Genomic DNA, 20,183 nt, shown 5'->3' with positions numbered 1-20,183 from the left:
ATTGTGTTCGTGCATATGCTCTTCTGACTGGCAGGTTTGGAAAGTAGAGTCCCTGATCTCAGGGACAGAGGAGACATGTGGGCACATTGTGTATTTGCCCCGTGATGACCCAGTAATAGTGTGTGGGCAGAGCCATTAAACTCATGCCCATTCTGCTTTCCCTCCCTACATGTTCAGCTAATGCAGAGGGGTTATATGTACAGGGCTACAGCAACTCAAGAATGATTGGCGTAAGCTTATAGCAGTTGGGTCAAGTAGGCCATAGCTTCCTGGGATCTACATAATTAAGCTTTTATTGTAATGGAAACTTTGGCTGGCCATAATGCATTTTATCAGATATGTGAAGTGTTACCTTCCTAGGGCACATTTTTAGACATGCTTGTACAGCGTTTGCTGGCTGGGGCTCATGGGAATTGTAGTCCATGAACATCTGGAGGACCACAGGTTGACTACCCCTGATCTAGAGCATGTTCTCCTGAGCTGCCCCCTTTATGCTAAGGCCCGAGCTAGGTTCATCTTCCCTCTTGAGACATTTGAGAAATAGTTGTAAAGAACACAGCCATAGTTAACAAACTATTATCTGATGAATCACCAGTAATTGCCAAGTCAGTCACCAGCTTCTGTCTGATAGTCCATAAAGTTTGTGGAACTGATAGGGAGTACTTTGTGAACTGCAAACCGAGAATAACTACTTGTACTCTCCTTAAGCACCATTAAACTGGCTGTTCCCCTATTATCTAGATTATTTAGATTTAAGTCCTAACCTACTTTTTAAATGTTTTATTCTCAATTTTCCTTACCAATTGCTAACAACATTTCTTTTTTGTAAGTTAGTGCTAAGTATTAAATATTTACTGTACTGTTATTTTGAATTTATTATTCAGGCATCTTATTTTATTATTCAAATTTTATTATTCAAAATTTCTTTACATGGGTGATAGTCCCAGTGGGCAGTTCTGCTGGTTTATGATAAAACAGTTCGATTCGAATCAAAGCTCTCAATCTTCTTGGTTTCTAATTTGCTACTGGACTCAAATCTACTTGCTTTCCATGGGTGGACCTTTCACATCTAGACCTGCAGTCTGAAGTGGTACATCTACTCTGCCACCACAGGACTCTACCATCTTGCTGGGCTGCAGGTGTGAAGTCAGTCTAGTAGAACGGTTCCTGAGCTTTCCTGGTCTCATTCAGATGTGCCAATGTAGCCACAGAGAAACCTGGGCTGCTGTTCCTCTGCACTGCTCCAGCAGTTTCCAATTTGTTGCCTTACATCTGTGATGAGATGATTAGACACCAGGGTACTCATCACTTCCCATTGAGTCACGTCACATTACATCTTTGCCACGCTGCTTTTAAGCAGCTTTGACGGCCAACACAAAACAAACACTGGGCTTTTTTTTTCCTGATCAGGACACCTGTGATCAATTTGGGGGAGCAGACAAGGAGGTGGTGTTGTCAGGCCCACTGCCTTTCCCCCTGACTACTAAGTCTGGCTGCATAAGAGGAATGTATAGCAGATGGCACAAAAAGCGAGGGAAGCAGGAACACGTGGCACAAGGCAGGTTATCTGAGGGTATCTGTGTGTCTTTCGTAACACCATTGATGGAAGCCAAGAATCATGCAGTTCCTTAAAATATTGCAAGCTTTAAAAAGACCTGTTATTTTTTTTAAAAAATCAGGAATAGATGAGGAGAAAACTGAAACAAAGAGCATGTATTCATAGGAAGGACCAGAGTATGTAATTCAAAATGTCCTGTTGAGGGTCAGCCAGGCCTCAGCAATGTTGAGGACTCCTCAGAGGAGGAAGGAGCCAGCAGAAGTCAACAGGCAAGAGACGGAGGTGCAAGCATGCCAAGACTTACAGCCAAGAGCTTATACAATCACCTCCAGCCACCCTCAGCTCCGATACAGCAGATGAAACATGGGTCTACTGTCAAAATGAGGAGCATCTCCTGCTGATCTGTGGGGTTTTTTGCAATATAAACCCAGAATCAATCTGCAGCATGCTTATCTGCCCCCATTCCACATGAGTGTCTGATATTTGATGAGGTAAGGAAAGTACGGAGTAGTGACATCACTTGCACTACCATTATGGGAGCGGGACATGGGATCTTGATTTTTCAGTGGCAGCTCAGTGCTATTGACATTCAATTACCATGAGCCATTGTATTAGGTAGGTAATGCCAAAGCCCAAATATTGCTTGCTTTATAGAAAGCAGTGATGGGTGTTGATAACATTTCCTATTACAAGGTACTAGACACATCTCAACCATTCTTTAAAAATGGTGCTTTTTTGCCATTTAATTTGGATGGTATATTTTTCAGTTTAAATCCACCCTCATCTTGCAGAATTCTTTACCCCTTTGGTAAGGGGAACAAAATGGCATCCCTGCCTAGCAATAATCTTTGAAGCAGCCTTTCTCCCTGATCACAAGGGAAACCAAATCGAGAACAAAGTTCAACTTCCAGGTGATCTATATATTTTCCATCCCCCAGATGACTGCTCTTTCATAAAATGACACACCAATCCTTTTTTGTTTTGCTAAAGGCAAGGAACCATTGCTTAGGGATTGCAGTGGTACTAACTGAGTCAAATGAAATCAGAAAGGCTCAAGGAACTTGATATTTTTTAAGTACAGCATCAGGCATTTGCAAAAGTTAGCTTTTAAAAGTTTGTGGGTATGCATGTGTGTTTGGGAACAGACAGACAGCGGCCCTAAAGAGGCTTCTAACATGCCGTGAACCCCTGTTCTCTTCAGTATTATCACAGAATTGCATAACTTGGATTAAATCCCTGAATCATTACCATTTGAGGGTACTTCCTGGCAAGAGCAGAAAGAAAGTGTTCTTCTTTGTCCCTATAAAGGAACAATGTTATGTTTTGTTATAAAGAGAAACTGGAGTGTATTCAGAATACTAATTCCATAGTCTTGCTCATCAGACTTCTTTAATATGGGATGACCAGCATGGCCATTACTGGTCAAATCCCATTTACCTAGGGCTATCACCTGACCAGTTATCATTTGGATTCTAGAGTGCTAATTTCTTTCTTAAGCAATGTTAGGGCCATTCTGAATAAGTAAGAGAAGCTTTGCCAGGACTCTGTTGCAATGTGAAAACAGACCTTCTTAAGAACTTAGCTCCTTGAGTGAATTAGCACAACAACCTTAATGTAAATAAATGAGCTTTGCAAGATTCTCAGAACTTCCATCCCTATTGTATGTGGGGGTGGATGAGGGGAGACATAATTCACAATGTTGCTCAATGATGAGTTGGAAGGGTCGGTTTGGTGGCATTGCTCCCATGCAGGTATCATGTTTACAGATAACGGAGGGAAATAAGCAGCTGGGAACAGAAGAGCCAATATTGGAGCCGGTACAATTTAATTTGTTCATAAATGATCTGAGATCACGTGTGAGTAGTGTAATGGCCAGATTTGTAGATGACTCACAATTATTCAGGGTGGTGAAAACCAAGGATGACTGTGAAGAACTCCAGGAGGATCTCCATAAATTGTGTAATGGGAAACAATGTGGCGGATGAAGCTCAGTGTTCATAAATGTAAGGTGATGCAAAATGGGATAAAAATCCCAACTTCAAGTATAGGCTAATGGGGTCTGAATTTGGGGAGACTGAGGGGGAACAAGATGTTGAGGTCATAGTAGATAGCTCAATGGAAGTGTCAACCCCGTGTACTGCACTGATGAAAAAGGCAACCTCTATGTTGGGGATTATTAAGAAAGGGATTGAAAAGAAAATGGCTGTTATTTTAACACTCTTTGTATAAATCTATGGGGTGACCTCACTTGGAATAATGAGTGCAGTTCTGGTCACCCTGTCTCATAAAAGGACATAGCAGAGCTGGAAACAGTAAAGAAAAGGGCAACCAAGATGATTAGTGGGTTAGAGCAGGGGTAGTCAACCTGTGGTCCTCCAGATGTCCATGGACTACAATTCCCATTAGCCCCTGCCAGAAAATGCTGCAAGGGCATGGGAATTGTAGTCCATGAACATCTGGAGGACCACAGGTTGATTACCCCTGGGTTAGAGTACCTTACCTACAAGGAAAGGATGAAGAGTCCGGTATTCTCCATTTAGAAAAGAGATGACTAAGGGGCACATGATAGAGATCTAAAAAATTATGCATGGGGTAGACTGAGTTGACAAAGAAAACCTTTTCTCCCTCTTCCTAAATACCAAAACTTGAGGGAATCCACTGATGGGCCATAGCTTCAGGATGGACACAGTGCTTCTTTACACAGCGAGAGATTAAAATGAGAAATTTGCTCCTAGAGGATGTAGTGCTTGCAACAGGTCTTAATGTCCTGTTCCTGGACCTCCAGAGATGATTGGCCACTCTGTGAGACAGGATACTAGACTAGATGGATCACGGTCTGACCAAACAGGGCGCTTTTTTATGTTCATGAGCACAATGCATTATTGCAAACCATAGCTATAGCATGAACTATACCTTCTATTGAAGTAAATAAATGAATCACACAAATAAATAAATATATGTATTGGCTGCAAACCTGTTTTACCATCACATTTTCCTCTTGGGAACTCTAGGAAACTATAGTGTGGTGAGGGCTAGGATTTCTATCAATCATACTTTTATCCTACTCTACCCTTGCAAAGGAATACATAGTTCTCCACACCCAAGTTTTATAATCCCAAAAACTAAGTGAGGTAGGTTAGGCCAAGAATATGTGGCAATTCCACTCTTCTGCCCTAGTCTGCCACTTGAATCAGTGGAATCTCCTCCTCTCCCCTAGAAACACAGTTCAAAGAGTTCCCTGGATCAAAGTTACAGACACTTAATCCAGTTAAAACTGTAGTACAGACACCTATGATCGCACCTTCTTGACTTTTTGTTTCTTGGTTTGTTCTTGATAGGATTATCACTGAATTATGGTGTTTTTTTTTTTTACAGTTGGCCAAATGGACAAGTGAACAAGGTGCTTGCAGAGTATACAGATCCAGATGCATCCAACTCATGGACCAGAGGAAGGAGAACACCCTGCACAAATGCATACCTGCCTCATGTCAGCTGAGTATAATGTTGTACCCACTTCTACTGCTGCTTTGGTTGGGAAAGAAAAAGAAATTGAAGTGCTTTCCCGATTGCCAAGAACTATGTGTTATGCTGTCAATGAGTTTGCCACGGGGACTCACAGCCGGACTCCGTCAGACTTGCAGCTAGTCCCCATGGTGAACCCGTTGACAATATAATGTGTGGGCTGACCTTTAGCAAACGTAGCATGGGGAAATTCAAAGCATGAGTACTTTGCACTCTGGCTATGTGAGAAATACCCTGATTTTCAAGGGCATTTGAAAAGATGCATACAAACCCTCTGAAAAGGTAATTTTTAAAAATCCTGTGGGGGGAAAAACAACTTGATTTATTGGGGAGCAGAGATTGCCAATGTAACTGAAATTGTTGCAAGTCCCTTTTTTAGATATCTTAATTGGATGTAGATGCAAAAGAAGAAGGATCACAACTTAAAATGTACAAATGGAGATCACTTGATTCTGAAGACTTCTTTTGATTCTGAAGACTTCTTTTTTGTGTACATTTTGATTTTCACTTCTTCCTTCCATTAAAGATTAATTAGCCCAGCCACTCTAATTTTAAAGCTCCTGTGACATTTCTCAGTGCTGCTTTCATTTAACAAGGGCTTGGGCTGGGTTCCATACAACAAAGGCATCGCAAGCCTTGTTAGGATCTTGCAGGCTCCCCACCAGCACAACCTCTCGTTATAAGATCTGGAATTCGCCTACAAGGCAAAACATGGTGAGGGTTTTGGGGTAGGGCAGAAGGCAGATTTTTTTTTCTTACCTCTAAACCCATTTCCATTGCCAGTGGAACAAGCTGGGGAAGGAGACCCTTGGGGTCGGATAACAGGAGCAAAGGCACTCTTCTGTTTGACAGCAGGAAAGACGGAGGACGAGAATGGAAGGATGGAGGAAGTGCTGGAGGAGCCGACTGTTGGACTTGAAGACATCACTGAGGCAGGGAAAGAAGTAGCATAAACAGAACCTTCAGGATGGAAGGGATCAGAAAAGTTGTGCAGTTCTTGTCTCTCCTTTGGCTGCCTTCTGGTTTCCTGGTTCTAGCCCATATTACAAACCATTTCCTTGGGGTGTACCCACTGGGTAGAATCAAAGAATCCTAGAGTCGGAAGGGGCCATCCAGGCCAACTAGTCCAACCATCTGTTCTATACAGGATCAGCCTCAAGCATGTATAATACGTATATGTTCAGCCCCTGTTAAACACAACCAGTGAGGGGGAGCCACAGCTCTTTGCATTCAAAGTGGCTGCCCAACCTTGTTTCTTTTTAGGTTCATTACAATTTTGTCAACAATTCTGAGTCCCTGCTCTTTGTTGTGAGTGTTGTGGAGTTGTTTGTATTGTGTGTGCTCCTTGCATGGTTCTTATGGGTGTTTTATATGGCTTGGATGTCTAGGGGTGTGCAAAAATGGTATACTGCAAGTTTGGGTATACTGAACCCCCAAAATATCATTATTTTCTAATATTTCTGAATCCAAATGCTCAATCTGTCGGATGCGTTTGACATGGTAGACCATGAGTTGTTGGTCCACCACCTCACTGGGGCTGGAATTCGAGGGACAGCCCTTCAATAGCTATGCTCCTTTCTCCAGAACTGGACACAGAGGATGTGAAGGAAGAGGGATTATCACATCCCCATCAACTCCCTTGTGGGAGTGGACCTTTCCTCCATGTTGTTTAACTTCATTATGCGCCCTCTGGCACAGCTATGAGCTCAGTTATTACCAATATGCAGATGACAGATGCCAGCTCTATCTCCTCACGGATAGCCACCTGGACTCCCACACCAGATACATTTGCCAGATGTTTGGAAGCCATGGCTGGATGGATAGAGCAGTGTCACCTGAAACTCAACCCCTCCAAGATGGAGGTTCTTTGGCTAGGCAAGAAGGTGGCAGGACAGGAAGTGTGCCTGCCTACCTTAGCTAAGGTTCAGCTTAACATTTTGGCCTCAGCAAGGAACTTGGGCATGATTTTGGATACCTCCTTATCTATGGAAGCCCAAGTCACCAAGATAGCTCGTACATAATTTTTTCATCTGTGCCAGGCTAAGCTACTAATGCCCTACCCTGCCTCCAGACTGCTTGGCCACAGTGATCCATGCAATGGTCACCTCTAGGTTAGATTTCTGTAACTCACTCTATGCCAGCCTGCCCCTGTCCTTGACCCGCTGGTAAAGGCTGCTAGTGTCCTCACTAAGACACCATGGAGGGCCCAACCTGCACTGAGGCAGCTGCTTTGGTTGCCAGTTCTGGCCCAGATCAGGTTCAAGGTTTTGGTGTTGACTTTTAAGACCATTCGCAGCTTGGGCTCAACCTATTTGAGGGACTGCTTGTCTCCTTATGCTCCCCATAGTGCTCTTTGCTCTGTGGATACTAATCTGTTGAAGATTCCTGGCCCTAAGGAAGTATACCTGGCCTCAATCAGGGCCAGGGCTTTCTTGGTCCTGGCCCTGACCTGGTGGAATGAGCTCCTGGGAGAGCTGAGGGCCCTGACAGAGCTATCACAGTTTTGCAGGGCTTGTTAAACTGAGCTCTTCTACCAGGTTTGGGGTTGAGGCCAGAACCAAGATCCAGGTGGCCCCTCCCCATTTACATCTGGGCATTTACATCTTTGCATACTCACCCCTAGGTCAGTCTGCTCAGGAGTTAGAGAGCATTTTAGTCATCAATCTCAGAGGGTTTATTGGGTTTTTAAAAATAAATATGGAATTTTTATTATTGTAAGCTGCCACAAGTCCCTGGAGAGTGGCAGCATATAAATCCAACAATAAACAAACAAATAAATAAAATTTTCACTAAGAAATACAGAGGAAAAATTGGAATTTTGAGGGGAACATTAAAAAAAATGTATGAATATCTTCCCCTTCGGCAAATAAGGCTTTACTCACGTGGACCATGAAGATTTTAATGAAAGACCATCTACAGCATGATATAATGCCTCTATAGATATACACAGCATATTTTAAGGGTATGTTTATTGATAAAATATGCCCAATCTTGTTCAGTATGTTTATAATATAATGTGTGTACAATGATAATATATTTTCAAAGAGATCAAGGTTAAAGTTAACTCAGTATTCAGATATTCAAATGTGCTGCAAGCCCACACTCCATCTATATAGAAAGCTGTTTCTAAGCCCAAATAAGAAATTGCCTTTTGCTTACTACGAAATATATTATAAATATATATATTTCCGGATTTATTATTTCCCCCCTACCTCTTAAGTGGCAAAACCAAAGATCAATGGGGTCTGCGGTGCACTTCTATGCAGAGTTTCTTTGGTATAAGTCTACTAAAATCAGTGGGGTTAGAATGGAGTATCCTTTTTACAGGATTGCCTTAATAGGCTGCAGCGGTTGGCAGTCATCTCTTTGCATGGTTTGAGAAAGTGAAGGCATTTATACCTTTAACTTTTGTACATATGCCAATTAGCACAATGATACGCTAGCCAAAATATGAATGGTGCGCTGTAAAACAAGTTCAGATGAAAAAGTAAGCATTCTATATATTGTAAATTTTCTTTGTTTCTGGCTTGTTTCTCCCCTGGTAACAAACAGCCAGAGAAAAAACAAAACATGACTTCCAAATCTGTAGAAAATGTACCTCTCTGTGAATTGTGGCAAGCCCTCAAAAGGTAGAGGAAGAAGAAGAAGTGTTGGTTCTTATATGCCGCTTTTCCCTACCCAAAGGAGGCTCAAAGCGGCTTACAGTTGCTTTTCCTCTCCCCTCAACAGACACCCTGTGGGGTGGGTGAGGCTGAGAGAGTGCTGATATCACTGCTCGGTCAGAACAGTTTTATCAGCACCGTGGGAAGCCCAAGGTCACCCAGCTGGTTGCATGTGGGGGAGTGCAGAATCGAACCCGGCATGCCAGATTAGAAGTCTGCACTCCTAACCACTACACCAAACTGGCTCTCCTATTCAAGAATTCCAATTCAAGCAATTGACCAAGTAGTGGTATTTAAATTCTTTAATACCCTTTATTCTAGAACAACTATCTCGGTATAAAAAGAGGTGTGTACTTATCAGTGGAATACTGTCAGATTCGACCAAATCTTGTTCAAACAAGCCCCATTCATGCTGCATCCTTTTACTAATATTTACTAATATTTAATATATACATGTTTCATGTATCGTTGATTAGTTTTAATGTAAACCGCCCTGAGCCTTCGGGGAGGGCGGTATATAAATCTAAATAAATAAATAAATAAATAAATAAATAAATAAATAATATGAACATAAAAGGCAGTGAAGCAATGTAACGCCCCTCTGCACACTGGCTGGAGGAAGGTTATGGAACAGGTACAAAAATGCCAAGAACATGTGTCCAGTGAGCCAATTTGAAGAAGAAGAAGAAAAAGACTTGGTTCTTATATGCCGCTTTTCCCTACCCGAAGTAGGCTCAAAGCGGCTTACAGTCGCCTTCCCATTCCTCTCCCTACAACAGACACCCTGTGGGGTGGGTGAGGCTGAGAGAGCCCTGATATCACTGCCCAGTCAGAACAGTTTTATCAGTGCCGTGGCGAGCCCAAGGTCACCCAGCTGGCTGCATGTGGGAGAATGCAGAATCGAACCCGGCATGCCAGATTAGAAGTCCGTACCTCTAACCACTACACCAAACTGGCTCTCTCCAATTTGGACACTGGGGCTTCAGACAGCAATTTGAATCAGTTCTCAGAAGCCATAAGAGATGATCCCAAAAGTAAGGAAGCCTGGACATCTGTTTTGTGCTCTACTTGGGCATTATACTCTTTGTGCTTGCTTTCACAATGCCATGCCCATATGCTCACAGCTGCATTTTACTCTGCACATATTCTTTGCAGAGATGGGAACATTTCCCTGTTGTTGTTTTTTTAAAGGGGGTCTTGTCAGCATCTCATTGTAAACCCTTATTGTCAGAGGTTTATAACTCAACTGTAAAAAATTCTCTCTTTTTCCCTAGAGCTGAAACTTGGCACATATAACTTAGCCAGGAAGTGGAGTTTGTAATTTTTTAAAAAAGAAATCCACCAAACATCTGTTTGGCCATTTTTAAACTCTCAGTGCACATGCAATAGAAGTTTCAGATTTCTTTCTTGGAGGGTGATTCTTTCAAACAGTCAAGTTATTAAAAAAAAACTTTTAAAAAGACTGTCAAGATGTTTTCATTGTGAAATGTGGGCTGGAGAGATTTTATGAAAACAACTCAGCATTTTCAGTGGTGAATGGTGGCTGTCTTAAAAACACCCACCTGGACACAGACCTGGGTGAGTCTGGAGTAAACAGCCCCTCTGCCATCCCAGAATGGGAAGGATCTGCTGCTAGTCAGAGTCAACAATACTGAACTAGACAGGCCAGTGGTCCAGTTCATTATAAGATGGCTTCATATTTGAGCTCATGTTGTATAGCGGCTGAAGGCCAATTGACATGTTATGTGGGTGATCTTTGATTAGTTCTCCTGATGTTTTCCTCAACCTTAAGAAGCCATGAAGAGTTTTTCATTTGGGTTGGGACGATGGCACTGGGACCAAGTGAGGGGGAGATTAAATACTTCCCCTCAATATCATTTCCCTGTACCTGATTCTTTCCCCTGTTGTGGTTAATTAATCTGGGGGATGGGGTTTCTGATGTGGCTGAACTTTGGAAATCGTTTGATTCAATTAAAATTTGTTTGGCTTTTAAAATGGCGCCTCTATTCCAGATGAAATAGCGGTTGCCTTTTTTTTCCTTGTCTATTTTAAAGAATTTTGAAAAACAGCATATTGTTGATGAAATTGGTCTTTGGGCATAAACTCCTTGCCACTGTCAGCACTATGTCAAATCGTTTTGTTAGCCACTCCGCATTCATATTGAAAAAGGGTATGTCAGATGAAAGCCAGGGTGAGATTTTTTAAATTAGCATTAGTATTATTAAATTTATATTAAATTTATATGCCATCTTTTGCTGCCAAGCGTCCTCGAGGCGGCTCACAAGAGCTAGGCTGCCAAAGGAGGCTTCTCCCACTGTGGAAGACTTCCAGCTTGGCTTGGTGGAATGTTAGGAAACAGGCAGCCTTCCAATTGTGCAGAGAGGGGGGCCCTCCTTGAGCACTGCTCAAAGTTTAACTCTGGGTTGGATTATGGCCAAGGCACAGGAATAATGGCATTGGTTGGTTATTAATATTTTTGCAATAATTGCATAGAAACAAAACAGAGCAATTTACCCAAGAAAATAGGGAGGATAAAAAAAAATAGTCTCCTTGAATGAGGAGGGAAAAATAAATGCTTTTTAAAAAAATTACATTTCTATCAGAGATAGGATGCGGAATGGAAGGGTAAACCTACCTCTTCCAGTGTCACACCAAGGAGTGGGGATTTAGCTCCTAGCTCCAGGACTTAATTACCCAAATAACTCCTCAGCTGCTTTTTAACATTAATGAAAACATCAGGAAATGAAGCCATAAAACTCTGATCCATCTTCCCCGGCCTTATCTAGTAGAAGCTCCTCCAGGACTCCGGATGCGAAAGTGCTTTCTCAATGGGTACTTGGGGATTCAACCTGGGACCTTTTGCATACAAAGCATGTGCTCTGCAATCGAACTATTGGTCCTCCTCATATTTAATCCACCTGGGCTTTAGAGTCACATTTCTCCCCCTCCATGCCTCCTCCGCTCTGTTCCAATGGATGCCTCCAGACGAAGGTTCATCTCAGTTAAGACACAGCTCATCCTACTCTCCATGGAGACAAAACGGGAGCCTCTTCAGCGGAATGAAAAAAGGAATTTGACATCCAGCAAGAGATGGGTGCCTAATGACTTGGGACTACTTTGGAAATCCCAGCTGAAACTTAGACAGCTGAACTGAGATAAGGACTGAATGCTGTTTCAGAAATATTATTTCCAAAAGAAAGAAAGGGAGCGGGGGGTAGTAAGAGTTCCTGGAGCATCTTGAAAATGGTTATAGCAGACAGCAGGAAATTCTCTTTTTAAAAAGCATTTATCTTTTCCTGGCAACCTAAGTGTTCAGATTTCTTTTATAAGGTGGCACCACTCTAAAGTTGTCCTGAAAAAAAATTCTGCTGCACATCCTGGGCATGATAATCACCTTCTCCATCTTACTGCATCATGGGGCCTCCCAAATTACGCTTGCTTGTCTGGACAGAGCAGGAACACAGGATCAAGCAGTTACTCTGGCATAGCCAACAGATGAAAATACTTTGCAGAGTAATGGGTACTTTTGGGCTTGTGTGTTGAGAACAAAACTACACGTTATGCATAACAGTGCAATTATTTTAAAGAATGACTCCCCCCACCTCCTCTTTCTGGTGGTGTCACTCCCAGGGAGAACCAGAGGAGAGGAAAGCCTTGTAAAGCCTTCCCTCTTGTCTTATGCCCCCACAAATGTCATTTTCAATTTGTTTCTTCCCCAGATGGGGACATTTTATGGGGGGGGGGAAGCATGGCTTTTCCCCCTTGTGGGGTTAAATCATCTTAGAGGATGCAATTTTCAGGATGGGGGAGAATTAAGAAGGCCATATCCACTCCAACCCCCTCTCCCTCTAAAAAAAATTAAACCTTAGTAATTCTGGTCTGTAAGGGGAGGGGGACTCCTGTAAAATGACTTAGCTCACTCTAGAGATACATACTGGAATGTTTGAACACCCTCGGTTCACACCCTGTTCTCTGACCACGAAGAGGGAGCTGATTTTTTGATAAAGAGTTCGACTGTTCGTTGAACCATTCACATCTATTCGGCAGGTTTTTTCATGGTATTGCTAATCATGCAATAAAGGGCAACCAGCCTTTCTTCACGCAGCCTCATTGAATTCTACTATCCACAACCAGCTGATCAGATCAGCATGCAATTGTTTAGATAATCTGATCAGTCACAAACCATATCATCAATCATTCATAAGTGCCGCGTTCTAATAAAATCCTACCCTTTGGTGCTTGTCTAAGTAAGAAAACTTACTATCTAGAATGATCTGTTACTACTGTGTATGCCTCTGCATTTGCAGCAGCCATGGAAAATCATGACCGTGTGGATGTAAACATAGCATCTTGCCATTATGCTGCCCTTGTGACAGAAAGATCCAAGGGGGTGGCAGAAAGAGCAGTGTTCTCTTGGAGGATTGACCCCTGGGAAGGGTTTTTCTGCATTTCACATTTCTTTCATGATTTTTTTTCCCCAAATTTGGGATGAAACTGTGGTTGTCCATTTTCCCAGCTGGGCTCATGGTAGTGGATAAAATATTGCAATTAAAACTAACACCCATTTTAATGCTGATGACATATAAATGGTATGTAAAATGGCAAAAGAGTGATGCAAAAAAAAATGATGTGAATGAAACAAATAAGAACAAAAAAAATGACAGAAAAATTCCACACAATACTTTATAGTGATCATGTGTAAACAAAAATTAACAGGAATTTCTTTTTGCATCAATTGCACGTAAATAGTATAAAATGGTATTAAAACAGTGTGCAAATCAATGAATTAATATCACTGGTCTGCAGCAACTTAATTTCTGATTACAGACCTGCAGTATTTCAGTGTGCCATTGCAGATGGGGACAGCTTTTTCCAGTACATTGCCTTTCAGCTTCAGCTGAAGCAAAGGTTGGTTCTGTAGAGGCGAAGGTGACTACTTACAACCATAGGGTGATCCTGTGGGAGAGCCATTAATGAATCCAGGCGAGCCGGGAACCCCCAGGTTAGACATGGGGACGTTGCTGTAGCCGTTCATGCTGTTACTGGAGGTGCTGTAATTAGACTGCTGAGGGGTTGAGCTGGAAGAGTAACCTCGGGGAGAGATGCTGCTTGTGTTGCGGATATAACCTACAAGAAATAAACATCCATTGAGTGCCCAGGGATGCAGACAGCAAGATGAACTCTCTCAGCCAGGCAATCTTCAGTAGCCTGAATTCCATGAGAGTTCATGTTACAGAGTAGAAATGCAAGAGCCTGGGGTGGAAGGTGGTTACCTCCAGACCACAGCAGCTGCAGCAAATAGGCTCCTAAAGAGAAGTGCCAACTCAGAGAGTTTGGTAGGGTGAAAATGAGTTATCTCATGAGATGAAAAGAGGAAAGGGGCAATCCTCAACATTCTGGAAATCAAAATCCTACAAATGGTAGAGGGCAAAATATTTCTTTGGAGCTGGCCCAGCCTCAAAGCTGGGCAGGTTCTAGGGACAGATTTAACCATCCATCAAATAATCAGTTGTTCTGTTATGCACTTAAAATGTTTTCACTAGGTGCATATCTTCGCCACAAACTGATGTGTCATTTTCTCCCTTCAGGAATTCTGGGTTTGGTGGTTCTATGAGGTTACCATATTTGTTAAGCTCTGACCTGAATAGCCCAGGCTAGCCTGATATTGTCAGGTCTCAGAAACAAAGTTGGGTTGGACTTGGCTAGTATTTTGGAGGGAGACCAATTATAGCGAAATTTTGGGAATCGATATTTATAGAGATTGTTAAAATCACCCGGGAACAAATGCAGCCGACTGCTGAATTGGCCCTGCTCAACATATATCTTAATGAAAACTCCCACTGTAAACAAAAAACACTGATTAATTATCTTTTAGTCGCAGCTAGATTGCTTATTAGCCAACGCTGGAAGAACACTATAGGGACCTCCTTGAAGTGATGGTGCACAAAAATAAGGAACACAGTGGCACTTGAGAAACTTATAAACAAAATTACATTAATTCAGGGGAGAAAAAAGAAAGATGACTTTATGATAATCTGGAACAGTTTTCTAAAGTATGCGATAGAACACTGGAATATATTTAATTTAAGATTGTTCATTAATTGGATGGAGGCCTTTTTGTATTGTTTTGTTCTGAAGAGAAACCAGAGTAAGTTTTGTTGGTACTGGATTAAGATCAGGAATAGAAGATTGTTTAGAATTGGATTCAATAAGCTTATGTTGAAAGAATGCCAACTTGGATGAATGCTTCGCCCCCATCCTTTTGGAGTTGGTTTGGTTTCTGTTTTTGTCTTATTTATTTTAATATATTTTTATGTCTTTTGTGCCCCTTACTGGTCAGAACAATACTGTTTTTTGATGGTTATGCTATATCTGTTATCAGATGGTTTAGTTTTTCTGTTGTGGCTTTTGTTGATACGCATATAATATAGCTTTTACCAGGGCCGTGACAGGCAATGGCAAACCAACTTCAAGAATCTCTTGCCTTGAGAACTCCATGGGGTTGCCATAAGTCAGCTGTAATTTGACAGCTTATTTGGTTTTTCTTGTTTTAGTTGGAAAAGACACTCCATTTCTAGAGAAGTGGCATACAAATTAAATAAATACCAACCCCTCCCTGCACAGGTCCCCTTGTGGCTATAGCAGGATCATTTGCTTTCCTTCTTGGACCACCTATCAGGGAGTCATGTGTCTTCAGGGGAATAACTACTGGTGTCTCTAGAGGCCTGACCTTTTGAGGTTCAGTTCCAATACATTGGCACTAAACCCAGTTCCAGAGTGTGGGCTGAAAAGTTCCTCCAAACAGAAGATGGTTGCATGAGCTCTCTTCCAGTTCTCACCCCCTTAAGCATGTTTCCTTGGCTGACACGAATATGCCTTTGTTTGACAACATGTGTACATTGAGCTGATCAGATGTGATTGTTTAAAGAATTCTGAAAGGGTGTTTCAAGAGCTGGAAAAAATTAGCACACTTGTGTTTTTAATGCTTCTAACATTAACATGAGATTTTTCTGTAAATTGTCAAGGCTGCACCTTCTAAATGATTGCAACTGAAATTGGTGGGAGGGTGGTTCTTTATTGCAGAAATGCTTTTAAATAAAACACATCATATACTTTATTATATCAGCAGATATTATATTTTGAGAAAGGCAAGGATGTTTTTGTATTTCCAAAGGAATGCTGCATTTTGCTTTGGATATGCTGGCAATTTACCATTCCCTGCCCCCCTCCCTTCACTATTTTCAACTTTGTCTTTGGGCCTAGTTCACTCCCCACTGGAGTGGGCCTAGTTCACTCCCCATTGGGTTGCTAGCCCTCCAGTGGGGATGGAGGATGTCCCTCCCTCCCTCTGCTACCACTCAGAGCAGTGTAGGGTGAAAAATTACAAAGAAGGGAGTGACAGGATGATGATGTGATGTCACTTCCAGGTTTCCCCTAGAAGTGATGCTTCATCTGTAGGAATATGCAAAATCAGTAGTATTCAGGATATGAAAAATATACTACAGGGGGCATCAGAGGAGATATGCAGTTAGCATAGTTTCCTCCTTTGTCCTAATTGCCTCTTTGGAGACTTATCACTCTTTTGAGCACCCTTCTTCCCTGCTTGCCTCCACAACAGACAGAATGAATGCAGAACAGTTAGAATGAAGGCCTCTTTATACTCTTTTTTTCCTCTACGGAGTAATTTCTTTCTTCTAAATAAAACTATTTTATTCTTGTAACCAGCCTGGTTACAAACTGCTGTGCATGTTTAAACTATACCAACACCAATCTCAGGAAACTTTATGGGAAAATCATAGAGGTTTTTAGTAATTCCTAAACAGGATTGAAGTCTCTTCCATGGAAAACACAGATGTTATGGTAGTCTTCTCTAGGAATTGCTGTGAACTCTATGGTTTCAACCAAAGAGCTGCTGGTGATTCCTACCCAGTTATCAAGTCATTTCTAGGTTGTCCCAAAAGAGATGGCACGCCATCAGACTTTCTCATGTACTTGCTGCCACCCCCCTGTCTCTTGCTAGTTGCCAGGCCATTTCTGTCAACCCTACCTCAGGCCTGTTATGTCTTCATCCTGCCAGTAACTTAACACAAAACATTCTCACTAAGCTGCTATGTATTCTATAGGTACGGGTATATTGATGTGGACATCTGTACATTTAGCCCATTAGAACGAACAGCAGCTGTACTGGGATGTTTCAAGTTGGGAAACTGTTGAGGATGTGGAAGGAGGAACCCACACCTTCATATCATGGTCCCAGTCTGAAACGGGTCCCGGCATGCTTGCTTTTGAATGAGGCTGGGGCTCAGCAGCGATGCACATGCTTTGTGCAAAGATGAAAACAATCCCGGGCATCTCCAGTAGAAGGATCTCAAGTAGGAGGGGTGTGTTTGTGTGTGTTGGGGGGAAAGAACTTTCTCTGCATGAGCTTCAGGAGAGCTCCTACAAGCAAGTGGAGCCAATATCGAGCCGGCTAACACCGTGTAAGGCAACGCAATGTGTTCATAAAATGCTTTCAGTGGAATGCCAATCTTTGATTGCAATATTCCACAGGACTGGGAGCAATCATGTGCATCTTGCTGTCGGCCTTTTTCTAAATTGTTTCACCGGCCCCGACAGGAGAGACACTGTTGGAAAACTCAGAAGGAGGAGAAGATAATAGGCTGGATTTGGTCTCTTGGTAACCTACCACCTCAGAGAAATACTGCCCATCAACTCTCTGTATGTAGGAGAGCTGGAGAAGAGAAAGTTATACAGAAGTGTGTTGGATACCCAAGCTGCTGTGCCTTTGTAACATCGCGTTCTGATGCGCCCATCTGATTCTTCTCCATTCTCTAACATGCAGCTGATAATCATCCCAGTAGAAGAAGAAGAAGAGTTGGTTCTTATATGCCGCTTTTCCCTACCCAAAGGAGGCTCAAAGTGGCTTACAGTCACCTTCCCTTTCCTCTCCCCACAACAGACACCCTGTGGGGTGGGTGAGGCTGAGAGAGCCCTGATATCACTGCTTGGTCAGAACAGTTTTATCAGTGCTGTGGCGAGCCCAAGGTCACCCAACTGGCTGCATGTGGGGGAGCGCAGAATTGAACCCGGCATGCCAGATTAGAAGTCCACACTCCTAACCACTACACCAAACTGGCTCTCAGTAGTGAACTTGGTGTTGGGTCTGCTAATCAGAACCTAGCAGCAGGTTGGAGAGGTATACAATCTGACAGTAGTAGGCTATTGTAAAGATGAGCTCTAGTTTTTATTCGCTCCTTGGATCCTTATTGATTGTTATGCTTACTGCTGTATGTCCTTTTTACCTGGTTTTTCAACCAGACTGTAAGGCAACTCAAGCCTTCTTAGGAAGGTACAAGCTAGATAAGTTTTCCTGATTTTTTTTTAAGTATGAAGAAGAGCTGTCTTTTTATAGCCTGATTTTCACTATCTGAAAGAGTCCCAAAATGGCTTACAAATACCTTTCCATTCTTCTTCCACAACAGACACCCTGTAAGGTAGGTAGACCTGAGATCACTCTGACAGAACTGCTTTGGGAGAACAGCTCTGAGAGAACTGTGACTAGCTCAAGGTCACCCAGCTGGCTGCATGTGGAGGAGGAGTGGGGAATCAAACCCAGTTCTCCAGATTAGAGGCTGCTGATCTTAACTACTACGCCACATGGCTCTCTTAACATGTGCAGACTTCCTTTAGCCATCAAGATACAGGCTGCGAGTAATCCGTATGTGTTCCCGCGGATCAGAAGAACCCAGAGAGAAGAGGACCTTAATAACATTCATAAAAATCAAGAATCCATAAAATATAAAGTATTAATGAACTAATGAACATGTAGTGGTTAGAGTGCTGGGTTCAAATTCCCCTTCAACCACAAACTCCCAGGGTGACTGTGGTCAATTGTCATCTTAGCCTCACCTACTCCACGGGGTTGTTATGAAGTTAAAATGGGGAAGGGATCAAATATGCTGCTTGAGCTCCTTGAGGGAAGAGCAAGACAGAAATATACCCAGGGTATTTCCGCACATAGTTAAAAATAGTGGAACACCAGCTGAATGGCATAACACTAAGAATAATTGCGCCTCCCAGCCCCTCCTCATTGTTTTGCTGTCTCGCCCTTCTCTGCCACCATTTTGCGCCTTAATCCTTAAGGAAAAGAGATGTGTTTCCTGTATTTCAATCAACGACCTTACCTTGATTGTTCCCTTGAGTTGACTCTGAGATACTGACTCCTAATTGGCTGCCATAGGAATTGATGCCCATCATGCTACTGTGAGCAGGGGAGCTGGACAAAGCAGGGATCTGGCCAGGATTCCTGGGGACGCTGTAGAGAGCTTCCGCTATATCAGCAGCTCGCTTCAGAATAATGTCCTATGTGCAGAACAAAACACCCACATTGACTCATCCATTTAAATGATTTATATGTTGCCTTTTAAAATTTCTCTGGGTATTAATGCAATTAAACAACTGCAATAAGACACGTAAAACATCAGTAACAATCAAATTAGGAAGAGTTAAATCAAAGCAATAGCAGCACATAAAAACACTGTTGAATCAACATTTTGCATAAAATTAGAAAACCAGCACCATCAGGGAGGAGGAGAAAGGAAAAGCAACAACAGAGTAAATGAGTCACCTAGTGCCTAAAAGATGCTAGAGGAGAGAATTCTTTAGGAGAGCATCCCCTAAATGGAGCTCAGTCATAGAAAACAAAAGCTTAGTCTGTCCCTGACTAACTTCTGAAGCCAGGGGGCATCTGAAGATAAGCCTCCAAAAATGATCTCAAATATCCAGCAAATTCATATGGGAAAAGGCAGTTTTTCAGTTCCTGGTAGCTTTAAAGAACTTATGAAGGAAGGGTTTCTAACCTGGTTATTGTGCGGCGTTCCATACAGTGCTTCAACTAGGTCAGCTGCTCGTTTCAAAAGCATTTCCTAAAGGAAGGAAAGGAGGATAACCCAGGGATTATATTAAAAGGGCTACCTACATGCAGAGGACTGGCTAGGCCTGCTGGATTCACTTTGGCCAATGCACATGTATTGATAGGACATGACTAAAAAATCCCCAAAACCAAACTTTATTTAGAAAAGTATATGATACCTTGAAGTGGTTCAAGACCTCTTGGAACCAGTTCAAAAATAAAATATGATAATAAAGTCCTAAAACACACAGTATAACAATAATCATTAAACTAGCCATGGAAACACTCACCAGCCTAAAATAGCTAGATTTCATTTCAGCAGCATCTTAGAAACCAACAAGATTTCGGGCGTATGAGATAAACAGTTCTGCGGGGCCTACAAAAGGGAGCTCTTCCGCCAGGCATTTGACTGAGGCAGACCTGAATTCAATCACCTTCCACTGGCTCCTGAGCCCCCTCCCATTAAACCCACCACCGATATGTCCATCCCACAGGACCATCCCATGGGATGTTCTCACCATGTTTGTTC

The 20,183-nt window shown here is 42.4% G+C and overlaps 1 protein-coding gene across 2 annotated transcripts in view; it reads right to left on the bottom strand.

Moving 5' to 3' along the window:
- EBF2 (EBF transcription factor 2) overlaps positions 1 to 20,183 on the bottom strand; it is a 251,959-nt gene that overhangs the window by 3,283 nt on the left and 228,493 nt on the right. For both annotated transcript variants that reach the window (XM_077305189.1, XM_077305191.1), the window contains 4 exons: positions 19,602 to 19,667; positions 18,927 to 19,104; positions 13,684 to 13,869; positions 5,840 to 6,007 (listed from right to left, as the gene is read on the bottom strand). In XM_077305189.1, coding sequence (XP_077161304.1) covers positions 5,840 to 6,007; positions 13,684 to 13,869; positions 18,927 to 19,104; positions 19,602 to 19,667 — 598 coding nt within the window. The remainder of the gene's footprint in view (positions 1 to 5,839; positions 6,008 to 13,683; positions 13,870 to 18,926; positions 19,105 to 19,601; positions 19,668 to 20,183) is intronic.

This window comes from Paroedura picta, chromosome 12 (assembly GCF_049243985.1).
Source record: "Paroedura picta isolate Pp20150507F chromosome 12, Ppicta_v3.0, whole genome shotgun sequence".
NCBI lineage: Eukaryota > Metazoa > Chordata > Lepidosauria > Squamata > Gekkonidae > Paroedura > Paroedura picta.
The sequence above is the reverse complement of the archived record's forward strand: the minus strand, read 5'-3'. Positions and strand labels throughout refer to the sequence as shown.